This window comes from Etheostoma cragini, chromosome 22 (assembly GCF_013103735.1).
Source record: "Etheostoma cragini isolate CJK2018 chromosome 22, CSU_Ecrag_1.0, whole genome shotgun sequence".
Taxonomy (NCBI): Eukaryota; Metazoa; Chordata; class Actinopteri; order Perciformes; family Percidae; genus Etheostoma; species Etheostoma cragini.
Window position 1 is genome coordinate 2,762,314 of NC_048428.1, and position 24,654 is coordinate 2,786,967.

Genomic DNA, 24,654 nt, shown 5'->3' on the forward strand with positions numbered 1-24,654 from the left:
CCCCCCCCCCCTCCCTCCTATAATGTGATCAAATATAAATATTTGATCACAAAAAAGATGAATGAGCGAATCATTTCACAAATATCACGATTATTGACGTCAAGAAAATGGCTGAAACAAGTCACTGGTATCAGTTGATAGTCTCACTGCGTGGGTGTGATAAAATAACAAGACAGGTTTGTTTTTACTGCACGCTGCGCACAATGACTGTTTCCGAAGTATTCATGAACAACAAAGAAACTGCTCCTAGCGTGCTTGTAAGAGAGACAGAGACAGAAAAAGAAAGAGAGATGAATGCATCCTCTTGGCCACAGCTACAGAATGGCTCTCATCCCCCTACTCTCCTCCTTTCTGTTTCTCATCAGATCCAAAAGATACAATTCACCCCAAAGCTCTGTGGAAATCCCAGAACACTCCCTTACCACATGCCCATCTTGCCGCAACCATGATCACTTTCAGAGTACTTACTTTGGCTCACAATCACAGCTTTGATCAAAGCAAAACATTTTCGCACACTTTGCTTGATTTATTGTTTTTTCTCATGGAATGGTTTCTGTCAGCTATTTGAACATTAAGGGGAGATTAATTTGACAATGGGCAGTGACTTCTTGGCAGACTTCCTTTATGCTACCCATGAAAATGTTGAGAAGTCACATCTTGGTATATTGGACTGGCGTTCTGGGTTTGGATGTGCTGAAAAAGCTGCTCCTCACCTTTTGTCATAGATTTATAGCTACAAATTATAAATATGTGTTACGATGCTTTCATTCACCTACAGGAAGCAGCAGAAACACATTCATTACAAGAGAAAACATTTCTAACTAAAGCAGTGCAGAAACTCCGATCTTGTGTGAGAAGTCTTTAATGCATTTTCTCAGATCAGTTGCAGATTTTTGTTTTAGTCATAGCATCACATTTGTATCAACAATAATAACAATTTCTAAATCGCCATAAGGGCCATCTCTTTCATTTCAACCTTATACATGGACTTGTGGCACTCAGCTGGAGGAAATCAGCCTGGAGCTGGTTTAGTTTTCAGTGTCTCATTCTGGCAGAGCAGATGCAGGTTGACAAGAGGAGTTGGATTTCCTGCCCACTTCCTAAAGCCCGCTGCTTCAAATTGTCTTTGTCGTGTGGAATTTAGTCAAGTAGCAGAGATCAAACCCAACCACAACTAGCTGTATTGCCCTAGTGAGGCTGGGAAATGATGTCAGGGAGTATTGCTCAGTAGTAGAGCATTTGACTGCAGATCAGGAGGTTCCCAGCTCAAATATTGAGTGCCCCCTCATTTTAGGGCAGGGTGATGACATGATCCACACTTCAATTGGAGACTGGATTCAAGTTGTGCTGTCAGCAAGCTCTTTCGCTCGCTGTATAGTCCTTGATTCAGACACCAGTTGCAACCTTGCCTACCTTCTTCTTTGATCATTGGAGCCGATATCAGTGATGCCATCTTACCAGCAGTTTTAGTGCTGTAGGTAATGGGATAAAATAGTTTTTAGTTCTTCTTTTAGTGAGTGTTGTGTGAAGAAACAGCCCAGTTTGTAAAACCGGTGAAGTTATTTAATCTATTGATGTGTGTACAGGGACATGATTTTCTTGTTTTGTTCGTGGGAGTGAGCACAAGTTTTAAACAATTGTACTTTAATGGAAAGCACCTTTTCGTGATTTTGTGAGCACGATTACGTCATTGAGTTGTATTGAAAAGCTGAAAATCTGCATGAAGAGGTTTGTTGGGGTGGTGGATGGGACAAACCACACAGGACTTTCACCCCTGAGACTGGGGATCTTGTCTCACGTGTGACGGTTCCTTTCCCTGTTGTTCTTTTCCTAACCACAACCGTCCCATTGTTGCAATGCCTTGGTTTGGTTTGTGCTTTAGAACATAATCACCATGAACTAATCATAAAATAAGCTTTATTTCTCATATTCCTGGCTCCGTTTGGCACTCTTTTTGAGTAAGAACCAGCTCGCCAATTTCCAACACATGAGGTTATTGGACTACATCGCTTCTGGGTTGTGACCCAGGTCTTATCTGACCAGCGATCAACCCTTTGTTGACCAGCTTAATCTAAATTGACAAAGGAAGGGTTGAATATGCGTCGGACAGCCCTGGTCTGACCCTGGACTGGTGCGACAGATATACCTAAAGGTGAGACAAAATTGGGCTGCGGTGCATCGGTTGGTGGTTTAAGATAAATACAAAATCCGAAGGGGGAGAACGTAAATGTGTCAAGAAATGAATAAGTTAGCAAATGTCCATCTTAGCATGACGGCACAATTTAAGAAAGCCTTATACATTCTTCTTTTTTCGTTTTTTGAAATGGAACTATGTGTGTGTCCAGACAACTGCAAAAGAAGAAACTCTGACAAAAAAAGTTAATGCTTTTCAGCACATGATCAGGACTTCAAGTGCTGATGTAATTGCTGAAAAGTTCCTTGGATGTTTCATCATTCTATACACCTTACCGTTTGGTCAAGTTGTGCCACTGCCCTGAGCATTAGAAACTTTGTACCTTGGTTGAGACATTTCACTGCTTCCAGTCACAACTGCAATAAACTTTGGAAACTTGTCCCTGACAGAACATCACCCCTTTTTCCTGTTTTGACATATGAAGCAATTTCTTTTTGTTGCCATGACAAATGCCATGTATAATCTTTAAAAAGCACCGTAGAGTGACTGTAGTAATGCCTTTTTTGATGTTAAAGAAGAATTCCGGTCAATTCCAACACGTAGCTCTGTTTGTAAATGTGGAGGTCTGTCAGTAGAGAGAAAATCAAAACCAATCGGTGCTGTCTACACCGAGTTATCCTCCTGCTAAAGTTAGAACCCAACAGCCTTAAACAGGGCAAGTGTTTTTAGTCTCTAAACGTGTTCAAAATGTCATTAAAAGTGCCTAGCCATGTGCAGGGATTTCTCCCAAGTGAACACAGTGAATCTGACTGCAGTAGATGTGAAAGAAATGTATGACAGTTTTGCTAAATCAGCTGTGTTTAGTTCCTTAACATGCAGCTTTTAACCTCTTAACTACCCTGTGACTCTCATACAATTTCTATCAAACCGGCACTTTCTCCCACTATCTGAGCATTATTTTGTATCATACTGTCATTATCAGCATTCTGAGTGAGAGCAAGTCTCCCTACACACTACGCCACCTTGTTACCCAATTACTGTTATTCATTCCGAAGGTACATACCAAGTAAAGTAAAGTTTTCAAAACCCCTGCTTCCGCCTCATCATCCCCCGCCTCTAATGTCTATGAAAACCTCATGTGCTTTCATAATACTGCGTGACTGATCAGAGCATGCCTATCCAAAACAGTCTGCACATCACATTACCATCTGTTTCTTAGCATCCTGGATTCACTTCTTCTAAAACAGTCCAAGTAAAAGTTCTCCCCATAGTGCCGAGCAGTTCTTTTCTTCTGTTTTTGCCTTTGTTGCTCTGCTCTGCAGTATGGAAAGAACGTCTCTCTGATATGCTTTGAATTTTTGCATGTAAGCTACTCTGACCTCATACATGCTGTGTAAGTGTGTGTATCTGAGCAGAAATAGATTGTGTGTGTGAGCCGTTTCAAGATTAGCATATGTACTCAGTGTTAACCAGAAATTTCTCCATCCCTTGAACAACACAGGCCTCATACCAGTGCCCATATCACTCCTCACGCAGCACTCCTCTCATCTCACACACCAAATAACTTTCTCTTTTTCCCAATAAATCATCAAAGACTCGAGCAAAAGTTGGGGAGTCTGCTGGAAGTTTGCATTAGTCATCTTTGCTGAAAAGAGCAGCTGAAGTGAGGATGTTTGTGTTCAGAGCAGAGGAAGAAGTTGTTCTTGTGACGGAAATGTTTGCAATATGGATTTTGTGTACGTGCTGTCTGGAAGCTGCAGTGAAATGAGCCCCATACGTCAGATGCTGCGTCTGACCTGCCACAAACGGAAATGCATTCACTCACTCAGCAGCCTCCAGTTTCAGCTCACACACTTTGGCTGTGACAATTAAATCTGTGACAATTTAGGCTTGTTTAGATGCAGAAGACGCAAAGTCTTTGTGATTGGTTGCCCACTGGGAAGTATAAGCTGTTAGTTGTCTCAGTAATGATCTTGTCTCCAAATATAAAAGTTGCATAAAGTATAGTAGAAATGCATTAAAAGTGATATCACTTTTGTTGGCCTAGTTTGGGACTGAAGAAGTTTGAAAAATAAAAATAAAAAGTGGGGGTGTGTAATTAAATGAACGTGAGGTTGAGGCTACATTTGGCGCTACTAACCTAACACACCTGAATATCCAATCAAACTGTCAGCTGTCGAAGTTGCATTGTGGGTAATGAAGGCACCAGACTTTGACAAGTAAGAAGGCTTTGGGCATATAAAAGACAGTTCGGCTTCATCCATTTTGATCCTTTTTTTTTTTTTTTTAATGGTCCATTGTGATTATGATAATGTGATAGAAGTGCAATGCTACATTTGTGGGGTACTCTGTGTGAAACAAGTGTAAGCATACTAAAGTTTAAGGCCAATACACACAGTTGTGTATTGTAGCTACTGATGGGCAACATGCTGTGACTGTTGTGTTTAGTTTTCAAGCGTTCAGTGTTTACCCTCAGACGTTTTGATTTTATTCGGGTGCAGAAACCACTTGATATTACAATGGCACACTGAGACATGGGTAAGGAGAGGTCTGTATCAGGTTTGGGATATTTACTGTAGAAGTCTAAATTTGTTTGGCCAACCAAACTGAATACCTGAATCGTATCAAGCCCGGTAGCTTTGGCTGTGCCTCTAGCTTCCACCCTTCCTTGGTGGCTCATGACATTTTCAGAGCTGTGTTTTTAATCGTGAGAGACTTGGCCACATATCAGGCTGAGTGAGATTTATGGCCCCTTTTCTCGCAGAGCCTGTACCTCCGGACCGGCCTTAATGGAGAAACACACATAATGGTGTTTACATGGAAGGTGCTGCTGTCGACCTGTTTCTGGGCCGACTGAGGGCTGTTTGCTTTGTTGATTAGCAACTCCCTGGGGGCCTGAGTGTGGAGGGGATTTTCCATAAGTCTGGTCTAAGTCGGGATAGAGTTGGGGCATTGTAATTGGACTGCTGATCCCATTTTTTATACATATTTTACTACAATATTTTGTTTTGGGGGAATGGATAAGGCTTTATGAAGCAACAAACTAAGAGGAATTTATTGTTCTGCTTTCGCAAAATACCATGAGCAGAAGATTCCTTTTTGAAATCAATATGCACACACAGCAAATAAATTAAGTAAAGTACATTTAGTAAATTTAACCTGAGAATCACTGCATTTGAACAAGGAATGAATCTGAACTTATTTCCAAACTTTTTTGTGCAAGAGGAACTTGTCTGGCCCAGAGATCAAGCATGATCTCCTGACCTCAAATGTGTGTTTATGTAATTGTTAATCAGCCCAGATAAATGTGAGATGAGGATGCATGCGCACATGAAGCCATAAACACGCTCATGTGCATGTGTTTGTACACAGTCATGCACACATGTGCACACACAAACACACTATCTGTGTTCTCTGGAGTCTCAGCATGAGTAGCCTCGACCTAGATGAGTCAGGTAGGATTTGGGGAGTGAACTCCACTCTTCTCCTCCTCTCTAAGATCTTTATTGTCTGGGGATGCAGTCTGAGAGCTGTGCACGCACACACACCCACACACACACACACACACACACACACACACACACACACACACACATAGACGTGTTATTGTGTAAGTGTCTAGGTGTCTGCTGCTGGAGGTCTCATCTCTGAGGACTTCAGGAAGTCTGAAATCTTCTCATCTTTTTCTCCAGTAAATAGTCTGTATTTTATATGTCCTGACAGGAGAAAAGCCTCAGTCTCTGCTTTTCTCTATTTCTTGCTTCAAATGAAAACAGGACAGTTGACTTAGCAACCCTGTGGGAATACAGCTCTTTCCTACAGTATTGTTTTGACTCAGGGACTATGATGGGACATTGTATCCAACACCAAAGCTAACATGATTGACAGATAAAGTTTTTCATTAAGTTGGGCACTGATTCCAAAGTGAGCTGAACTTCCTGGGTACATGTAATGTATTTAATATGAAAGTAATCATACATTAAGGAATTAAGTTTTTCTGAAAGAAAATAATGATATTAGTGCTGTCAAACCATTAAAATGTTTAACTCACAATTAATCACAAATTTTTATTCCCTTGATTTCTTTTTGTCCCATTATTCTTTTTCAACAGGGAAAAGTGGATCGGCTTGCTTTGTGCAAATGTTGAATTGAAAACAACATTGGCATATGCCCAAAGCAAGCCAATCGATTTTTCTATGTTGTTAAGAGTATTAACATGAGAAAAGAATAATGGGACAAAAAGAAATCAAGTTAAATTTAGAATAGATAAAGATATGTGATTAATCGTGATTAAATGTTTTAATCGTTTGACGGCACTACTCAAAGCGTAACGTTACTACTCTTTGGTGTGCCTGTTTTTTTGTTTCCGGTCTAGCTAGGTCCAGTGTCGGGTTGTAGTTTTTCTAACATTAATAGGTGTTGCAACAGTATGTGTAAAAAAAACTACAAAGATGCTAGGCCAAAAAGTACGATTTAAAAAAAAATGACACCGTTAAAATGGGTTTGAGTTAATGCCATTAATAACGTGTTTAACTGAAAGCACTGAATGTTATAGATTGGATCACATCAAACATGCCATTGTAGCCCAATCTAAAATGCACAGGGCCAAAGTACTGTAATTGCTGTGATCCTCCGTTCCCCTAGATGGCGCTGCTCCATGCTTAGAGGCTGAACCGCTCTATGTTGCGCGGCTGAAGAAGATCAACGTCTTCTTCTCTTTTGCTCTTCTCGGAAAGCAGATCGCCAGTTGAAGACAGAGTGAGGGAAAAGAGTGAAATAGACTACTTTACACGCGAGAGAAATCGATTGCATTATAGATATTGAGCTAGTAAAAGTGGCAAGAAGCCCTAGATATTGTGAACTGCCGTTCACACTTTCATTTCCTTTGGAAAGAAGTTTTAGAATCTCGGGTGAGTGAGACAGAAGGCTAACTACATGCTAGCATGCTGCCTTAAGTTGATTAAAAGAGCAGAAAGATAAGCTACTTTTATAATTGAATAATACGTGCATTTTATGTTACTTTGCTTTTCCGGTTATGTCCTTGACATTTAAGAAAAACAAACAGTCGGAGGTGATTGATATGTTATCTTTGAAAGCCGCCATCTTGTACATGTGCGTTGTCGAAAATAAGACTGCGCAACGTGAATCCATGCATGTTTATTAAACTACAAGGTTACTCTAAAGGGCTGAGATTTTGAGGTCTAGGGCAAGCATAAAGAGTGTTTGCACCTCTTTTGCCGTGCTATTTGTAACTATACGGTTTCAATGAGTCCAGTTACCTTTTGGTTAGCTTAAACCTGTAAAATGTAGCACTGTTCACGTGTATTTCTATTGTCTTAAGTCATAATTGAGGTGGTATGTTACACAGTGAGTTATGTTCATGTTTAAATGAATATAGAACTGAATTTGAGTGGCAAGGAATTTGAATGTGTTAATGATAGAGCTCTGTACAGCTACTAATCGGACATGTTCCATTGGTGAATGCAGATTGTTTTTTTATGTTGTGCATATTCTGCCACTGTTGAGAGAGAACGAGAGAGATACGGCGAGCCAGTGATTCTGGACCCAGTGATTTGGGAATGTGAACCAGCGACCATCAACCCTGGTGGACTACACTCTTTTGGATACAGATAAGATTTATGAGATCTCCAACCCTCTCACACTGCCCGAGTAGTGATTTGAACCAAGGCCTAAACGAACAGAACTGAACTGCATTGAACTGACTGACGGATTTTCTTTTAAGCCAACTGACTATTATTTTGGGGGGAATCTTTTGTCTTTGTTGTTGTATTCCATTTGCGGTTAATATCTGTGCAATATTGAAATAAATGTTTTGATACTGTTTTGCTACTCAAACCGTGGTCGTAGCCATTTCACTTCGAGAGCCGGACCTAATTCTGATTTCTAGTACTAAAATATCATTATTACAGATTACAGTGATATTTCCGTTGATGCCTTAAGTTACGAAAGTTACACCATTCTGTGATCTTTTAGCTTTGCTCTTCATGCCAAATACCTAAGGCAGAAGAAGATTAAAGAGATTACTATTACTGCAGAGGCTTTGTCTAAGACAGTTCATTTTGAAGTGCTGACCCTGATATAAACAGTAGTTCTGGCACAGAGACAATGTTGTTGGACTGCACATAGATGTCTACGTTCTATCAACATTAGAAGAGTTGGAGGTTCTTTCATACTAAGGCCAGTTTGCAAGAGGGGGCTGCTTCGTCAAGAACTTCCCTTTTAGAACCTGTAAAACAGCACAAAGAGCCAGGGCTTGTTTGGATTTTTCTACAAACATGTCCATGTGTGCATGAACAAGCTGAGTGGTCCACCGGTAAATTCAAACTTGACAGTCTTTATCCAAGATAAATTTGAAGCATTTAAATACATTTTGTCAATGTGTAAGTGTATTAAATGAGTCTGTCTTTGAGGTTTGGGTGTACATTGAAAATGAAAGAGGGGGGCCGCCGTTGACTATGTGTCAGAAGAAGCTACAATATGATTACATCTTTCATAGATTTGATTAAAAAAAAAAACTGTAAAAATGAATTAGGATGGGCCCATGCACATGAAAGCCCAATGCCCAAAAGTCTTCACACAAACACACATGCACGCACATACACACACACGCACACATGAACACACACAATGTATAGACAGTCTGGCACTTAGCCCTAAAGTTAAATAGGGTTTTTGTTTCCACAACTGCCCTTTTGCTTTAAAGTGCTTGTCCATCCAGTCGTTTGTTGGATTTCATCTTCTGATCCTGGTAAAGGCCGACAGTCGATGTTTATTCAAAGTTTGTCTCGTTTTAGTCTGACATTACATAGTTTGCTAAACACTTCACAGAAGTACTCTGAGTGGTGTTCTTGACCTTGTTTGGCCTTAGGTTGATCAGCGTCCTATTTAAGTCTTCTACATTTTTCATCTCTTTCTCCACAGTCCTGGTTCCCACCACTCCAGAACTGTCTTTTTTTTGTCCCCCCGTGGATGAATCAGGTCAGGGTGTATTCAGTGGAAATCCCCTTCGCCGCACACAAGGGACATCAATATGTAGTCAGTGGTTGGTGAAGAGAGTTAAAATGGCTCAGTGCCATAATTTATTCAGACATTGAACTGGGCTGGAAGTATTCAACGTAGCCCCCTTTTAGACATTTCATGAAGCCATGGCTGCTTGGCATTTATATTTAAATGAGTTCTATGTGAAAGCATGGACTCGGCATACGCCAGGGCCAGAGGGCCTCAAGAGAAAATACTCAGTTCATCCACCAGACAGCTTTCCTCCCTGCTTGGCTGATAGTTCCTGCATTCTAACTGTATGCGCATATTTGTATTTAGATACTAGTGAAGACTCTGTAGGTCCAGAATTGCTTTATTCAATAACCTCTCACCCAAATCTTACTGTACAGGAAAATTCCAGCATTGTATACATTATAGAATCTGTGACATGACTAAGTTTTAATGTGTTAGTGTACCTTCTTTTCCTAAACAAACCTTTCATACATTTGTTTAAAGGGTAAAACCACATTGAGGAACATATGAACATGCACACACATGTCCGGACAACACACCTTCTGAACATAGCCATACTGAGAAATACCACAAAGATACGCACTAAGCTTTAAAGTCATTTTGGCTTACCAGGACCCAGTTCTTAACTATCTTGGCAACTTCTTGGCATTAAGTGGAAAACTAAAGTTCTCTGAAAATGAAGAATACATCACTTTACAATGTTAAAATCCAAGTCAAAGCCAAACCCCTTGTTCTAACTCTAAAATAATCTCATGTAGACGTGATGAGTGGCAGCATTTGCTCACATGATTATTTTCTGCAACTTTTGCCATCCTTGTGAGGTCATTTGGTCATCATAAGAATGGAAAGCGGAGAGAACAAGCATAAAAGACACATACAGACACACAGTCCCTCTTTAGCGTGTCCTCTCTATAACCTTATCAGTATGCTGAAGCATTAGCTCCATTACCTTGAGTTGGCAGCCAGTCAGGAGGAAGGTCCACTTCCTCCTCTCCAGGTATTATAAGGACCCTCTCGTTTTACTTTGTGCCATTTCAGTGATTGGAAACTTCCACAGCTTATGCATTAGATCTGACCCCCATCTCTTTCACTAAGTTAGAAGTTTATTTTGCTGCGTTATTGGAGCCACTTGGGGGAAAAATGGGAAAGGGAAGTGAGATAGATAGAACTGTACTGCAAGAAGAAAGCAATGGTTGAGTTTAGGAAAAGAAGGACAGGGTTGGGTTTAAGAAAACAACAACGCCGTTGATTGGCGTTCATGCTAAAAAGCGACAATGCGTCTTGATAACACGCCAAGAATGGCATAGGAATTGGCGTGTTAAACATACGCCATTTCATGAGCTCAGTCTTCTGTGACATTGTAGCATTCATCCCAGTGACTTCCTCACTTCTAACACCAGGCAGTTAAACGTGTATGTTAAGCATGTCACTTGACATAAGCTCACTGGGGAAAGGTCCTTTTGCATTATAACATCTGGATCTACAAATATATCCAGACAACACAAAAGCACTAACAGGACCTCAGTTGGGAGTTCTTCTGGCGGATTTCTTGATGCAGTCATGTTGTTTTTATTGTTAATCAAGCACCAATGAATATATATTGAAAAATTGAGCATTACAGGACAAATTGGAAATGTGTCATTAGTTGTGAGAAATATAGCCCATAAATGGGTTTAAAACCTGTTTAAGCTTAAGACATTCAATTCCATTTTGTTCTTCACCGCTTTACCTGATTGAAACACCACGCCAGTTGGTGGGCTGTCATCAATGTTTGCTTGTTTTGTCAAATCTGGACAGAAATGGTGGGTTTCAATCTTTCCAAACTAAAATTAATGTCTCAATAAATATTTGGTAAAAAAAAAAAAGACCTTTCAAATACCAATTCATCTTTCATTTCATATCTGTAATATCTTAAATACACATTTGCATTCCCACTGAAATTTTCTCCCTACAAAGACTTTTTTTATTGGCCACCCAAGTTATTCATGAATTTATTTTCATAATGCTGATGATGGTTCTTTTTGCCAGTAAAGAGAGCACATGCTGTTTGTTATGATTAAAGCGAGCAGTATTTATGGTGAAGTTGACAATTGACGATCGTTATCTCTTACAACAACACAAACTATTCCTGCACTTTATTGGACCAACACACACCACTGACTTGCCATAATTGGTGTCACAATGTTTTTGTTTTTGTTGTTGTTTTGTCCTTTGTTTCTGAATAAATGCCAGCATCCTGAATAATGTTTCACTTTGTAAAATACCTAAAAAAGGCTTTTACGTGGTTTGGACCTTGTAAGACATTATTACATATATTAAAATTGATTCTTATTTAATGTTTTTCTAATACTTGGTGCAAAAACTGAAATGGCGTGCGGCTTTGCGTGATGCCATGTGAATGAACAGTGGGACATCATTAGTCCATTATGCAGTTTTAAAACGTTTGGTTATTCTTATGTCATATGCTGGCATATGATGGCATATGTCGGGGCTTTTTTGCCAGTTGGGCACATACTGTTGTTAATGTAACCACCCCAAAAAAAATGTAGTCCTTCCCATTTCAAAGAATATAGAACTCAGAAGCTGAGCTCACACTGTAGGTCCAGAATTGACTTGAGTAACCTTACGGCATTTAGATTTGCAAGTTCTTCAATCTATTACTAAACTGAATGACTTTAATATTGACTGAAGAGCTGTGTATGTATAGCAATGCTTTTATCAATGTTGGTTCATTCAAGCTAATATATTTCTCCTCCAAGCAAGGTGGGTGTGAAAGATAAATAAAGGACAAAGCCATGTGAGGTGATAGCCCCTGGAGAGTAGGCCCTCTCCCTGTGGTGAATTGTGGTGTGTGTACATCTCTGTGACCCTGCGCCCTGTCCATAATCCCTCACTACAGGGGCTGGATTAGGGCCTCGTTTTATTAGCCGCGCTAGTCTCGCTCCCTGTTCAGCCTCGATCGATGGCTTGCTCGGTCTGAATTGGCAGTGCTGGTTATTAAACGTGGGACCAACCAAGCCCTTTAGACTGCCTGGGTAATCCCATCACAAATTAAATAGAGGAAAATTGGTCAGGGAGAACGGAGAGGTGCAAGAATCTTCATATTGTGACCTTCTAAACTGTGTACACACATGCAAGCACACACACAAGCACAAGCTCTAACATCTCTGTTTTTTATCATATATGTTAATCTGTGGGGATTTGAACGCGTGGTGGATCAACATTTTATTAAATAGAAGACCTCATTCAATTGGAATGTGCTATTATTATTGTTAATGTTCAAATGCCAATGGTATAGTAAATCACACATTATTAGTTTTGTGTAATCATAGAACCGCAGTGCAAAGAAGGTTGCACAAAGTAAATCCTTTATATATCTCACTCAGGCCTAACTAAAGTGTTGGTCTGTTGTGTTGGCTGTGTAATCTGCAAGGGAAAGCATGAACAATGAGATGATCTGATGAGGAAAGATATTTGCCTCATCGATGGAGTCCCTTAAGACAGGGAATGTGTCCTTACCCCAAGTGAAGGAGTTTAAATACCTTGGGGTCTTTTTTACGAGTGAGGGGACATTGGAGCGGGAGTTTGGTCAGAGAATCGGCGCAGCGGGTGTGGTATTACATTCAATTTATCGTACCGTTCTGACGAAAAAAGAGCTGAGCCAGAAGGCAAAGCTCTCCATCTACCGGTCAGTTTTCGTTCCTTCCCTCACCTATGGTCATGACCAAAAGAACGAGATCCAGGGCTGCTACTCTTTCGCGTCGAAAGGAGCCAGTTAAGGTGTTCCAGGCATCTGGTAAGGATGCCTCCTGGGCGCCCCCCTAGGGAGGTGTTCCAGCCGCATCCCGCTGGGAGGAGGCAGAAGACCCAGGACTATGTACAGGGATTATATTTCCAACCTGGCCTGGGAACGCCTTGGGATCCCCCAGTCGGAGCTGGTTGATGTGGCTCGGGAAAGGGAAGTTTGGGGTCCCCTGCTGGAGCTGCTGCCCCGTGACTTGATACCGGATAAGCAGATGAAGATGGATGGATGGATGGATGGATAGTTTCTAATGAAATAAACATTAAATGATCTTCTAGGGTCTTCAAAGGATTTTAAACCAAGGACCCCTGAACAGAAAGACAGATGGAATAGGGAACCCTTACTACATAGTTATATTGTATAAAATTGGGTTGCATATTAAACTGGGCCTACAATAAAATGAAGGGCGGCATAAAGCCTTTACACATACACACACACACACATATATATTTTTACGATTATTTTTAGCCTTTTCCACCTTTAATTTTGACAGGACAGTTAGGTGAGGAAGACGGGCAGGAACAGTTCGTATTCAAACCCTGGACCTCTGCGTCGAGGTATCAACCTCAAATGACATATGTGCCCGCGCCACTGCTACCTCAGATCCAACCTGGCCACTTATACATGCATTTTTTTCAAGTTATTCAAGTAAGAATTGTTGGCATGATGTATAATTTGATGGCCTCCCTGCACGAAATCTGAGGACCCCCTGGGGGTCTCGGCCCCCCTTTGGAATTTCTCTGTTCTAGACCATAACTTCTATTAACACTTGATGTAAAGCTGCATCTTTTGTAGAAATTCTCAATTTTACTGACATTTAATCCCATAATTTAGTGTAGAAGTTTGGAAAAAGCACAAATTTGAATGATAGAAAAATCACAATCACGTTGCATAAAGCACAAAGGTTGTTGTCATGGTTTCAAAAGTCCCAGAAAGAGCTGAGCCTTGAGGTATTCTGGGAAATCTACCAAGGCTATTAGTCCACAAGTGTCTTGTCTAACTTTGTGCCTACACACACAGATACATTAAAATCAAACCTTTATCAAAAAAACCTTTAATAAAAAAAAAAACTCATTCTGAGGTAGAAGACACAGTATCGAGATTTGATGTGAATTTTATAGATTGATACAATCTCCAATCATCTGTTTTTTAATCCTTTAATTTGTGTCATTTCATTCCTCTTTATCCCCTCAGTTTTTCCCAGACTCTGTGGCTCTCACTCTCACTCCCTGTCTTTCTGTATTTGTGTGTGTGTCATTTCTAAGCCTGTCATGTAGGATAATACTGGACTTTAATTACCCCCGCTGTCTGAGGTGAACGTCATTAGAGTCCTGAACTGGACGTGAACCAGCCGTTACCGAGAGGGTCAAAGTCTATTAAATGCCATTATTGAATCTTCCATCTAATTTAAGAGTAAACGCACTACGACTGACTGTCTGACTGCTTGCTGTGGTTTCTTTACTCAATTCCCAACCTCCTTCTAGGAAGCCTACAGACAATGGCCAAAATAAATGAAACACATTTGTAACAGAGGAATACAGACTATATTAAAAGCTGCTGATGAGTTTTGTTGCCACGGTCCATGTCAGCAGAGTGGTTTGGTTAGGAGGAAGATGAAACTCTGAACAGAATTTTGGGAAAGCTACTTTGAAAGTATGTTTTTTTACAAGCTACAGAATCTGCCGCTGCATGAGAACTTGACTTGCAGCAATGAGTCCCTCACGAAAAATTGTGTTTTATTAACTCAAGTTACTTTGAAGAAGTAGTTTTGCACACTCAACTTGGTTGCAGAGTTACTAGAAGTTTCCAAATGTAATCACATAGTCATTTACATATGGAATCCCTCGGACTTAGTGGAAGGAGAGGGCTGTGCTGTTGGACACACTGTGACGACAGATCTTTTTGACCAAAATAGGATAATGGCGCAAATATTTTATAATTTATGACGTTTATTGTATAAATGGTATAAATGTTACTACATTGCCATAAGCCATACTGTGAGTTTTGATAATATGATTGAAACATTGCCAAACCCAGCAGTAAAGTTGGCAGCAATAAGATTTTTTTTCCAATGACCAGTGATATTTATCGTTTACTCTTATCATCCAATATGATTCATTTACCAGTAAACTACTGTAAAATGTAGTCCTGATTTTGAATTGCTAAGTGCTGTTGTGTGCCCCCCCCCCCAAGAATTATAACATCAGATGTTTCAGCAAGTGCCCCATATGTTCCATGAAAACAGTTTTATTTATTCAATGGCAACATTTAAAAGAAACTGGAATTACAGTAGGTTTAAATTAAGGTAAAGGAAATTGGCTGGTGCAAGTTCGTTTGGGTTAAAGTACATTTGGGGTTAGGGTAAGGCAAGTCAAACTCTTGGTTAGGGTTTGATTAATATTGTGATTACAGTTAATAAAATGGCAAATGTTAATTGTATATCCATAAATGCACACAAACCTTGGTCTCCTGTAGACTGCTGTGCTGAAGGCCACATAGATATACATACAACACAGTCACCTTCAATATATGCAGAAGCAATGTAGTAGTACCTACATTACGTAGACTGCTACAAGTCAGGTATATGTGTACAGCCTTTAATGACAGCCATAGTCTACACTAAGAAAAAAATGTAGCTTGAAAATTCGAGCAACCACAGACTATGCCTCCAATGACTGTAACAGTAGAATAAGCTTAAATTCCTATGGGGGCCAACCATCTTGCCAGCCAAAGGTTAGTAAGAAAATGACAGTTCAGTGCATAGAGCTCTGTCCTTCATCCTGAAACCACAGAGTTATCAGGCAGGAGAGGATTAGGGAGTAAGAGTATTTATTACTTATATGTACTTATTCGTGGCTACTTTACAGGCAGTCGCAAATATCCGTTACAGTAGCATTTAAATCTGACCTGCTCTTGTCACAGTGTTAAGTATGCGCAAGTGGCAGCACAGCATTAGTCGTGATTAAAATGCGTAACTTTCACAACTAAGACATGTCTCTGGTATATCAGATGGAAGCTTAGCACCGGCATATGCTCGCTGCCATGATCCACCGATGGATGACAGGTGGTTACCCAACTATTTGCATAATTATTGGTGTAACACGAAGGAAAACAAATCCATATGGCCTTTTGGGAAAATCCAGATACCACAGTTCACGGATATACTTACAGTGTAACAGACGTCAGCTGGATTTCTCTCTGAATGTTTTAGCTGGAGTGTGAAGTGTTGAGCAACTTCATTCCCTCTACTTGTTTTGGCAGCTCTGATCAAATATGAGAAGTGTATGCCAAGTTTCAGTGGCAGATTGGTCAAAGTGGCAGCTGTAACATGGTCCAGTGTTTCCTGTGCAGTTTCTTGTAGATGTTTGATGGCTGGGGTCATTTTGGTTGTGAGACCCGGTTTAAATCGAGGGGAACTTTCCAGAACCACAAGCTTCAGTTTGTAGTGCAGTATGTAAGAATGACCCTTATCTCCAGAGTCAGCTCATGATGTATGAGCAATTTTGCTGCAATTACAATAGTAATTATTATTTTAAGGGTGGCTAAACTGAGAAAAAGTTGGATAATAATTCACATACTTCTTTTTCTTTCATATTTACATTTTTTATATCGCTGTCTGGGTAATTTTCCAGCTACAATTATAGCTACAGTATATTTATGTCACTATTGCAGGACTCAAGCCAAACCAAATAGTTGAGTTGTACAATGTTTCCTTTGAGGCTCAATAGACCTTCTATGGAAACAAGTATTTATAATCACCACTTCCCATGTCTCAGTGGACATAATGGGTAGTTGAGGAGGTACTGTAGGGGCCTCATGGGTACCAGACATGTGCCACAGTGTAAATACTGAGGTGGAAAGTGATCTTCTTAATATATTGTATGAATAAAGGAGCAAGTGGTTCAATGTTGCTTTAAATCTCTGTCCCTCTCTGTGTCCCCTACCCTTCAGACATGCCCCTCCATGTCCGTCGCACCAGTGATCCCTCCCTGGCCGGCCTTCCTACGGGCGAAGTCCCGGGTGGTCCAGAAGCACCGTCCAGAAAGAACCCAACCCGCTGGTCCACAACTGTTGGCTTCCAAAAGCACAAGCACAAACCAAACACAAGCGCTGGCACCGGCAGCCTGGAACGAAAGGTAACTATAAAACTGGTCAGTGATTTGTCGGTGTCTTAAAATGTGTGGTTACCTTGACTCTCAACTGTTATCAAGGGAAATACCTATTAAAATACTTACTATGGTATACCACGTACGTCATAAAGGTTTATGTTAATCTGAAAAGGTGTTAAAACTCAGCTGAACTTAAAAAAGATAAGCGTTACATTAATTTTACACCCCTGTCAATGCCAATTCCAACAGCTTGCCAGAAGTTATTTTCCACAGTGCTGCAGATGCACTGGAGCTGCATCAATTATAATGTCAGAGATATGTGCACTGCAGTCTTCCAAACTCCAGCAGCCTCTTTGTTTTTAACTTCCCCCTTTCTTCCCTCATTTTCATTCCGTCTCTCCTCTGCATGCCAAATCAAAGAAATAAACTAGACATGAATCCTGCGATGCCCTGCTTGCAGATTTCAGCGCTGGAAGAGATAGTCTTTAACTCAAACTAGTTCCTCGTGATAACACCCTTCTTGTCTTTTAGAAAGACGAGCAGGGATTGTTAAACAATTTCCCTTTATTCTAAATTTACCTTTCTGAGGCTTTTAAGCCTTTTATTATGAATAGTAAAAAAAAAAAAAAAAGCGTACCTCAGGTACAACCTCCCTACGGCTTCAGAAAGATAGGGGAAGCCAATTAACTGCTCAAAATGGCTGCCCCAGTGTGGGGCTGACAGATCTTTAAGCCTCGCTGAGAAATAGATATGTTCCCAAAGAAACAGGGAGGTTAAAAAATGGGAGATGATTGAGTGCTTGGAACGTGACACAGCAAACCTCCATGTGATTAGTGGGTTGGTAATCCTGTTTAAAGACACTTTAGTTGTCAGTGCCTCAACAATGTCACAGCACACTCCCCAGCAGAGGGTGGAGAAAACAGGTTAAGGTGAAATGGTTATTAGGCCTTTCATTTTGTCAGTATGCTGTCTTTTCTGGCCCATCTTACACTGAGCAAATATGTTCAAATGTTTGTTTGTTTTTGTGCTTATTTGCTGAAAAGAAGGAAGAATAAAAAAATCTGAGGCAGAACAGGTGGGTCAATAGATGCTTTTTCTGATTCCTTTCTGTAGTTTGGCCATTCTGTTGCTCCATACTGTGACTTCCACTCTGCAGAGTAGTCATGTTTGGTTGCTTTGCACTGTGGGATAAGCAGGGTTTGGGTTACATAATTAACGCAACAGGATTATTATCAACATTATAAACAAATGATTGCACATAAGCATGGAGATGTTCCGATACCGGTACTGGTATCGGCATCGCTTCTGATACTGCCTAAAACGCTGGTATCAGTATCAGAAAGTACAGGAGTTTATACACAATCCGATACAACTTTATAAAAAACTACATTAAAGTAGTTTATTTGGGTTCTTTTCTGTTATAACTGACAAACTGGATAATAAAAAAGTTCTGTGGTGTTCATTGTTTGTGTTTGTTCATGTTTCACAAAGAGTTTAACCTGAGCCAGACCGACAAAAGGCGGCTTAAATATACTTTGCATCCTTTTAAACATCCTTAATATTTGGTTGATATGTGACTACATTTGTAATCTAAATGGTATTCAGATTATGGCTAAAGTAAATGGTGTACACTTCATAGATTTTGGAAACAAAGCTTGACTGAATGCAATGTCCAAGTATCCCATTTAGTTCTTTTCCGTCTCAAACAGGTCATCGGTTATCTGGATTACCTAATTCAGAGGTTCTTAATCTTTTTTCAGCCAAAGACCCCTTGTAAGATGGAGTATATAGTGGGGACCCCCTCGTATATCACCGCCGATCCTTGTATGTCCAAAGCCATTGTTTTTCAGGAAATGAGAAAAATGCTAATTTGAAACTATTTAATTGAGCTATTTAACTCAGACAAAGTCAGACAATATTGCTTTGTCACTGTTTGGATATTTCAATTACTCACAGACACAGACAATGAAAGAAATCAAATGACCAAATATGGAGATAAAGGGTTTCTGCCCGACAGTGACAATATGTCCTTTGGAGTAATTTGACATTGCCTATTTCTTTTCTTTTTTTACACTTCCGTAGTTATGTGAAGAAGAAAAATAACACAAGAGAAATGTATTACAAAGATGTGTTAAACATATTTTCAGATTCATTATAGAACTATTATATATATTATTCAAATTACTCGTTGAAATATATAATCATGATTAGTTAAAAGAATGACTCTGCAAAACGTTTCACAGACCCCCTGGCACAGTGCCACAGACCCCACTCTGAATCACTGACCTAATTTACCTAATCTCTCTGTCACTGGTGACTGCTTTGAAGAGTAATGTCCTAGCACTGGGAGGTTATTTTTTATTCAGCTTGTCTAGTGTTTGACTGCAGCCATTAGATTTTATTCAATAAAAATGGAGTCTTAGTCCTCATAATCCTCAGTATCTCTTTTTAATACCTCCGACTGTCACCATCAGTCCAAGAAGAAGTCTATTTTCATTCAATCAACAACAGATGTTGAATGTATTAGTCAGCATTGATTTTGATATATGTATGTCTTGGCGCAAACATTTTTCTCAAAGGGACCTGTACATCAGTTATTAACATTGCCAGAAGAGCGTACGGATGCAAGCCATGCACAATACTGTCTCCCCATTGTCTGGGGTAATTTCCTTTACACACTACAGCCAGCCATGTTATGTTCAATTCCCTGTGAGTCCAGTTATGGCTGAGTAAGGCTCGGTTCCGCTATATCTTCCAAATATGAGCCAATGGGAGTCCTGAGTCATCAGCTAGCACTGTAAACTCATCACTTCACGCAACGACTTAACAATCCCTCATACTCCGGGTTCTCCACGCTTAGCACAGTCAAATAAATGGATTAGGCAGTGGATATGAGATTGTTGCTCTACTACTACCTCTCTAGTATCTGGCTTTCTCTGCATTTTACGATCTGATCTGTCGTAAAAGTTAGTGAAGTGCGGTCCTTTGTCGCGCCGTCTTGCATTTCGGGGGCCGAGGTCACGATGGCTATCAGGGGCCGTCTCAGTAGACCCCACGTGTCCGGCTGAGATTTACAGTCCTGTCTGCAGTGCTTCCTCAGGCCCCGTCACGCCACATTCTACTGCACTAAAACACACATTGCTACTTATAGCATGCAGAGGATAAGAATCTCTCCCTGGTTCTTTCTTACTCTTTTTTTTTTTTTTTGCAATGTTTGCTGCTATTTTATCACTCTCTGAACATAACTTCTTTTGTTTGTCTGTGTTTACCTTTTTGGGCTGTCTGTCATCCTCCCTCTCATTCTGCGAAATTCCACTTGGGGGGGCTTTCTTTTTTAACTTTTGTCTGTGTTCTTTTGTTGTGTGATGTCTCATTAAAGAATGCCAAACTTCTGTTTTTGTCTGCCTCGCTCTTTAGCTGCCGTTTCAGAACTCATCAGACCTTTAATCATTCTCCTTCTGTTTGTGCCTCTGTGAATCATTATGTCCGCTGTATCTTTTAATATAATTTGCTTTCATTTTTATTCAAATAGCTTCAGCCACCATGACCTTCAATCACTGCAATTTCAGTGCCAAGGCTAGCATGTCTGAAATGTAATTTAGTGTGCTTTTTTGTGTTTGTAGAGAGTCTGCTGGTGTTTGACATTACCTTGGCAGCAGCAATTTTTGAAAGGTGTTTTTTTTTTCCCGTGATGGAAGAGCTTAGCTGTGTCTGTCTCATTGTAATAGGCCTTTTAGTAACGGCTCAAGTTTAGTTGTGGGTAAGGGTTAGGGGTGAGGGATGGATGGAGTGAGACTTGAATGAAGCTCATAGTATTGGTGTGTGGCACAAGTCTGAGATATACTAACTCCCAGATATCACCAACCCATAAACTGTCCGTGTAAAGGCCAAAGACATAGAGAATGGTCATGAAGTGATGTACAGCTCTCCGCCTCTTCCTGTTGTCCTGCAGGGTAGGGGAGGCCAGGCCTATCGGAGTCTTCCACGTGATGCGAGTGGCTGGACCACTCAGTTCCAGAGGGAAATGACTCGATCATCCCTGAGCGCCAACCATCCAATGGTGGACCGATGGCTTGACAGGCAGGAACAGGTATGAAGGTGGACTTAACACAAAATAGAGCGTCATTTATTAAGGTTTAAAGACAGGAAAAGACAACTTTGTAGAAGAAATTAGCAATCATATCCATGGCAGCCAGAAACGCCCGGATTTTAAGCAGAGTAACACCTCTTCCTGCAGCTTTCCCGCTCCATAGTCTTGCATTGCTAGACCTTCCTCCACAGCGCTGTGGAGGACCAATTACAATCGTCTAGGCCGGTGCTAAGCGCGGTGCCTTTGCTTCAGGAACGAACTTGTTTTAGTGTTCGTTCAGAAGTTGTATTATCGTTCTACAGAAAACTCAGATAGCTAGGTGTCTCAATTTACCCTGCAGAGATCTGAGGAGCAGTTAATCATAGTCCTCAGAAATCCACCAGAGTTTAAAATTCCAAAACAAAGGTGGGTGAAATGAAAAGAATGACAAACGGCGGAATACCCGGCGGCAGCGGAGCAATCCCGGGAAAGTGGCACGTCGTGGATATAGAGTACCTACTTCCCTACCTGTCTGATTGTGCTTAACAGCCAATAGGAACACTCTGCCCCTTATCTTACCTAAGATTGGGCATAGTCTCCCATCACGGGCTAGATTATCTAAAGCCTGAAAGCAGAGCCACAATAAGGTGGAAGTCTAGTTTCCTTTTTGACTACTTGCATTATAATATTCTAAAAAGCAAAGTGCCTACCGCTGCGTTAAATTCAGTTTGTGTTGGGCCACCACCTCAATTTTTATTGTAACGGCATTCTCTGGCCTCATGTTACTTAACTTGAAAAGGGTCATGATTAGTTCCACACTGTGAGGCATACAGATTTGAAATTTGGGAGAAACAATGGAATTGGTTTGGTAATGGGTATCTAACAACAGGTGAAGTTTGGTTGTTGGAATCGGTGTACAAACATTTTATCATTCATACTTTATGATGACTATTTCAGGTATTAATAGCTGCATACAAGAACAGGTTTCATGTCCACTTGGCAGCCGTGCTGCCATAGTAATATATCCCACTGAGTGACAGTTACATGTAACATATGTCATTTGGTAAAAACATGAATCCAGCACCTTAAAACTGTAATGCATGTTTTCTGTCGCCCCCATGAAGTAATCTAAGTAATGACATCAACACCATTGCAGGAGCCACATGACGTGGTGATCGCACCCCCCCCCCTTCATCCCCATCTTTGCTAGTATCGTTTATCCTGTCAAATCAAGGAGAACACAGATGATTAAAAAACATGATGGACTCTTCAGAATAGGTTATTATCTTGTCTTTGTCTTCAAAGCTGGACACTGCTGTTGTCCTTTTTTCAGCGGTGACGGGAAACGCATCACTCGAGTTTCTGCGTGCAAAAGTCACTGGACGACACCATTTTGTAACCATTGCCTTGCTGAGATATACAGAGAGGGTTTTCTGGAGCTGATAGGCTGAATTAGCATTGAATCAACAAATTTGGAATGGCTTGAACGTAATGGGTTGTTTATTAAAATATAATAGTTGCACACTATAGCTTTAAAGTAGCATGCTGGATTGTGTCATAATGCATCATACCCTGTCATAGTGTGACAGCAACAGAGTAGTGATTACTGGTTGAATGGTTGCCCACTGGTTGCAACAGAAACGGTGACTGGCATCAGACTTCATACTTCTGTTCCATGTGGCTATGCTTTTCATAACGTAACAGTGAACGGTGTTGGTCACCGCAGGCTTGTCTCCTCACTTCACACCCCCTTGCTCTGTTGGCACTTTGTGATTGTCTCACTCTGCGACTAGTCCCTCTACTCCTCAGCCTGTCAGAAGAGAGAAAATATGTTCCCTTTAAAAGTTATTGAAAGTGACAGAGGCTCCCTGCTGGGAGAGCAGAAATGACCTTGGAAGGTGTCGGACTCACTGAGCTCGACGTGAAGAGGATTTCTCCCAGTTTTTCTGTCTCTCTCTCTGCCCGTCACTACCTCAGCTGCCTAATCTGATTAATGTAGGAGGTGTTTAATCTATCCCTCCTTCATGTTATAGAATGACAAAGGACCAAAGAAAGGGTGTGAAATACTGTGATATGGGAAGAAGAGTAAAGCACAAGTAATTTGAAGGACCAATAGAACGGTCAAAATGAAAAGAAGTCGATCGATATTCAAGCTTCCAAACGCATTCCCGTTGGCTTATTTCACAAACAACTTTTCTGTGTTATATTCCACTCAGCTTGTCAGGGTTCTCACCTGAACATGGACTCCCGCACTGTTGTTTTTCGGGGTGGTCTGCCTGCCTGTCTCTTTTCAGTCTCATTGAAAACTAACCCGGCCAAGGTTGTGTATTATTGTTGCCGAGGCCACCGAGGAAGTATATTCATTCTTAACCGTTCTATTACAGTATCTGTGTCTGGCTAGACAGTCAGGAAAATAAGCTTTTTTTAGTGCACTGCGGGTTTTGTGCATCTGAATCTACTGCACTATTGCTCGAATAAAATGTCTTGCCATACCACAAACCACACACACAAACCTTTTAAAGAGGAAAACAGCAAATCCTCAAAATTGAGAAAAGGTTTTGCATTTTGTAATAGGTAAAATCAGATCCAGCCTACATTTTTGAATTCATCATTGATACAAGTTAATGTATATGTTGCTTTATAATGGTTAAACAAGGCCAAAAGTCAAAGTCAACAGATTTGTATATGATAATTATACAAAACTCTGTCAATCATTTGGGTTGGTGTTTTATTCATAGGCATCCTTCAGTTGAAGTTTAAAAATGAAAACATTAAAACGTGTAGCCTCTTGCTGGTGGATGAGGCCGTGTCTACCTTAACATTAAAAAACAATCCTCCAAAAGTCAGCTGAAGTTGCAGTGTTAAACTGGACTCTATCTTTTCTCTCCATATTTGTCTTTAACTGTATAACGTTTACTCATTTCCATGATTAATAATTGTTAAACTACAGAAGCTGTAGTAGAGTAGCTTCAAGAAGACGCAAACAGTGCAGCAAGGGCATACATGTTTTCATAAAGAAATTTCCCGAATCCCAAGATTACTGTGAAGTTTCCAGGTAAATACTCATTAACAAAGATCTTATAAAATACACGGTTATTAATTCAGAGCTGGAGTCATACCAACATCAGTATGTAAACATTTAATGAATAACAGCAAGAGCGACACAGAGTTTAAGCATCCACCCGGTAGCAAATTCTCCGTGCTACCTAAGTCTTTGTAATCTGACAGCTGCATGACTAAGATGATTTACAAAACACAAATCCGCTCATTAGAAGTGATACTGTGATGGTTTCAAAGAGGCCCCGGGTTGCCCAAGTTGTTTTTTTCCTTGACTCACTGTATCTCAGGCTCAATCGCTGCCTTTCCCTCCCACACATGTTTGATATTTTGTCTGCTTTGTCTTCTTGATGGGCGGGCGGCACAGCAGCATCGAACTGGAAGATAAAAATACGCCGCGTGGGTTAATTAAAAAGAATTGTGATCAGTGCTAAAGCGCTGGTGGAGATAA

The 24,654-nt window shown here is 40.5% G+C and overlaps 1 protein-coding gene and 1 long non-coding RNA gene across 5 annotated transcripts in view; one reads left to right on the top strand and one right to left on the bottom strand.

Moving 5' to 3' along the window:
- LOC117937673 overlaps positions 1 to 7,869 on the bottom strand; it is a 14,527-nt gene extending 6,658 nt beyond the window's left edge. The window contains exons 1-2 of the long non-coding RNA XR_004655208.1: positions 7,859 to 7,869; positions 5,019 to 5,021 (exon numbers count right to left, since the gene is read on the bottom strand). This is a non-coding gene — a long non-coding RNA (uncharacterized LOC117937673). The remainder of the gene's footprint in view (positions 1 to 5,018; positions 5,022 to 7,858) is intronic.
- Positions 1 to 24,654, top strand: part of LOC117937671 (partitioning defective 3 homolog) — a 368,949-nt gene that overhangs the window by 127,208 nt on the left and 217,087 nt on the right. For all 4 annotated transcript variants that reach the window (XM_034861772.1, XM_034861774.1, XM_034861775.1 and 1 more), the window contains exons 4-5: positions 16,920 to 17,104; positions 21,030 to 21,167. In XM_034861772.1, coding sequence (XP_034717663.1) covers positions 16,920 to 17,104; positions 21,030 to 21,167 — 323 coding nt within the window. The remainder of the gene's footprint in view (positions 1 to 16,919; positions 17,105 to 21,029; positions 21,168 to 24,654) is intronic.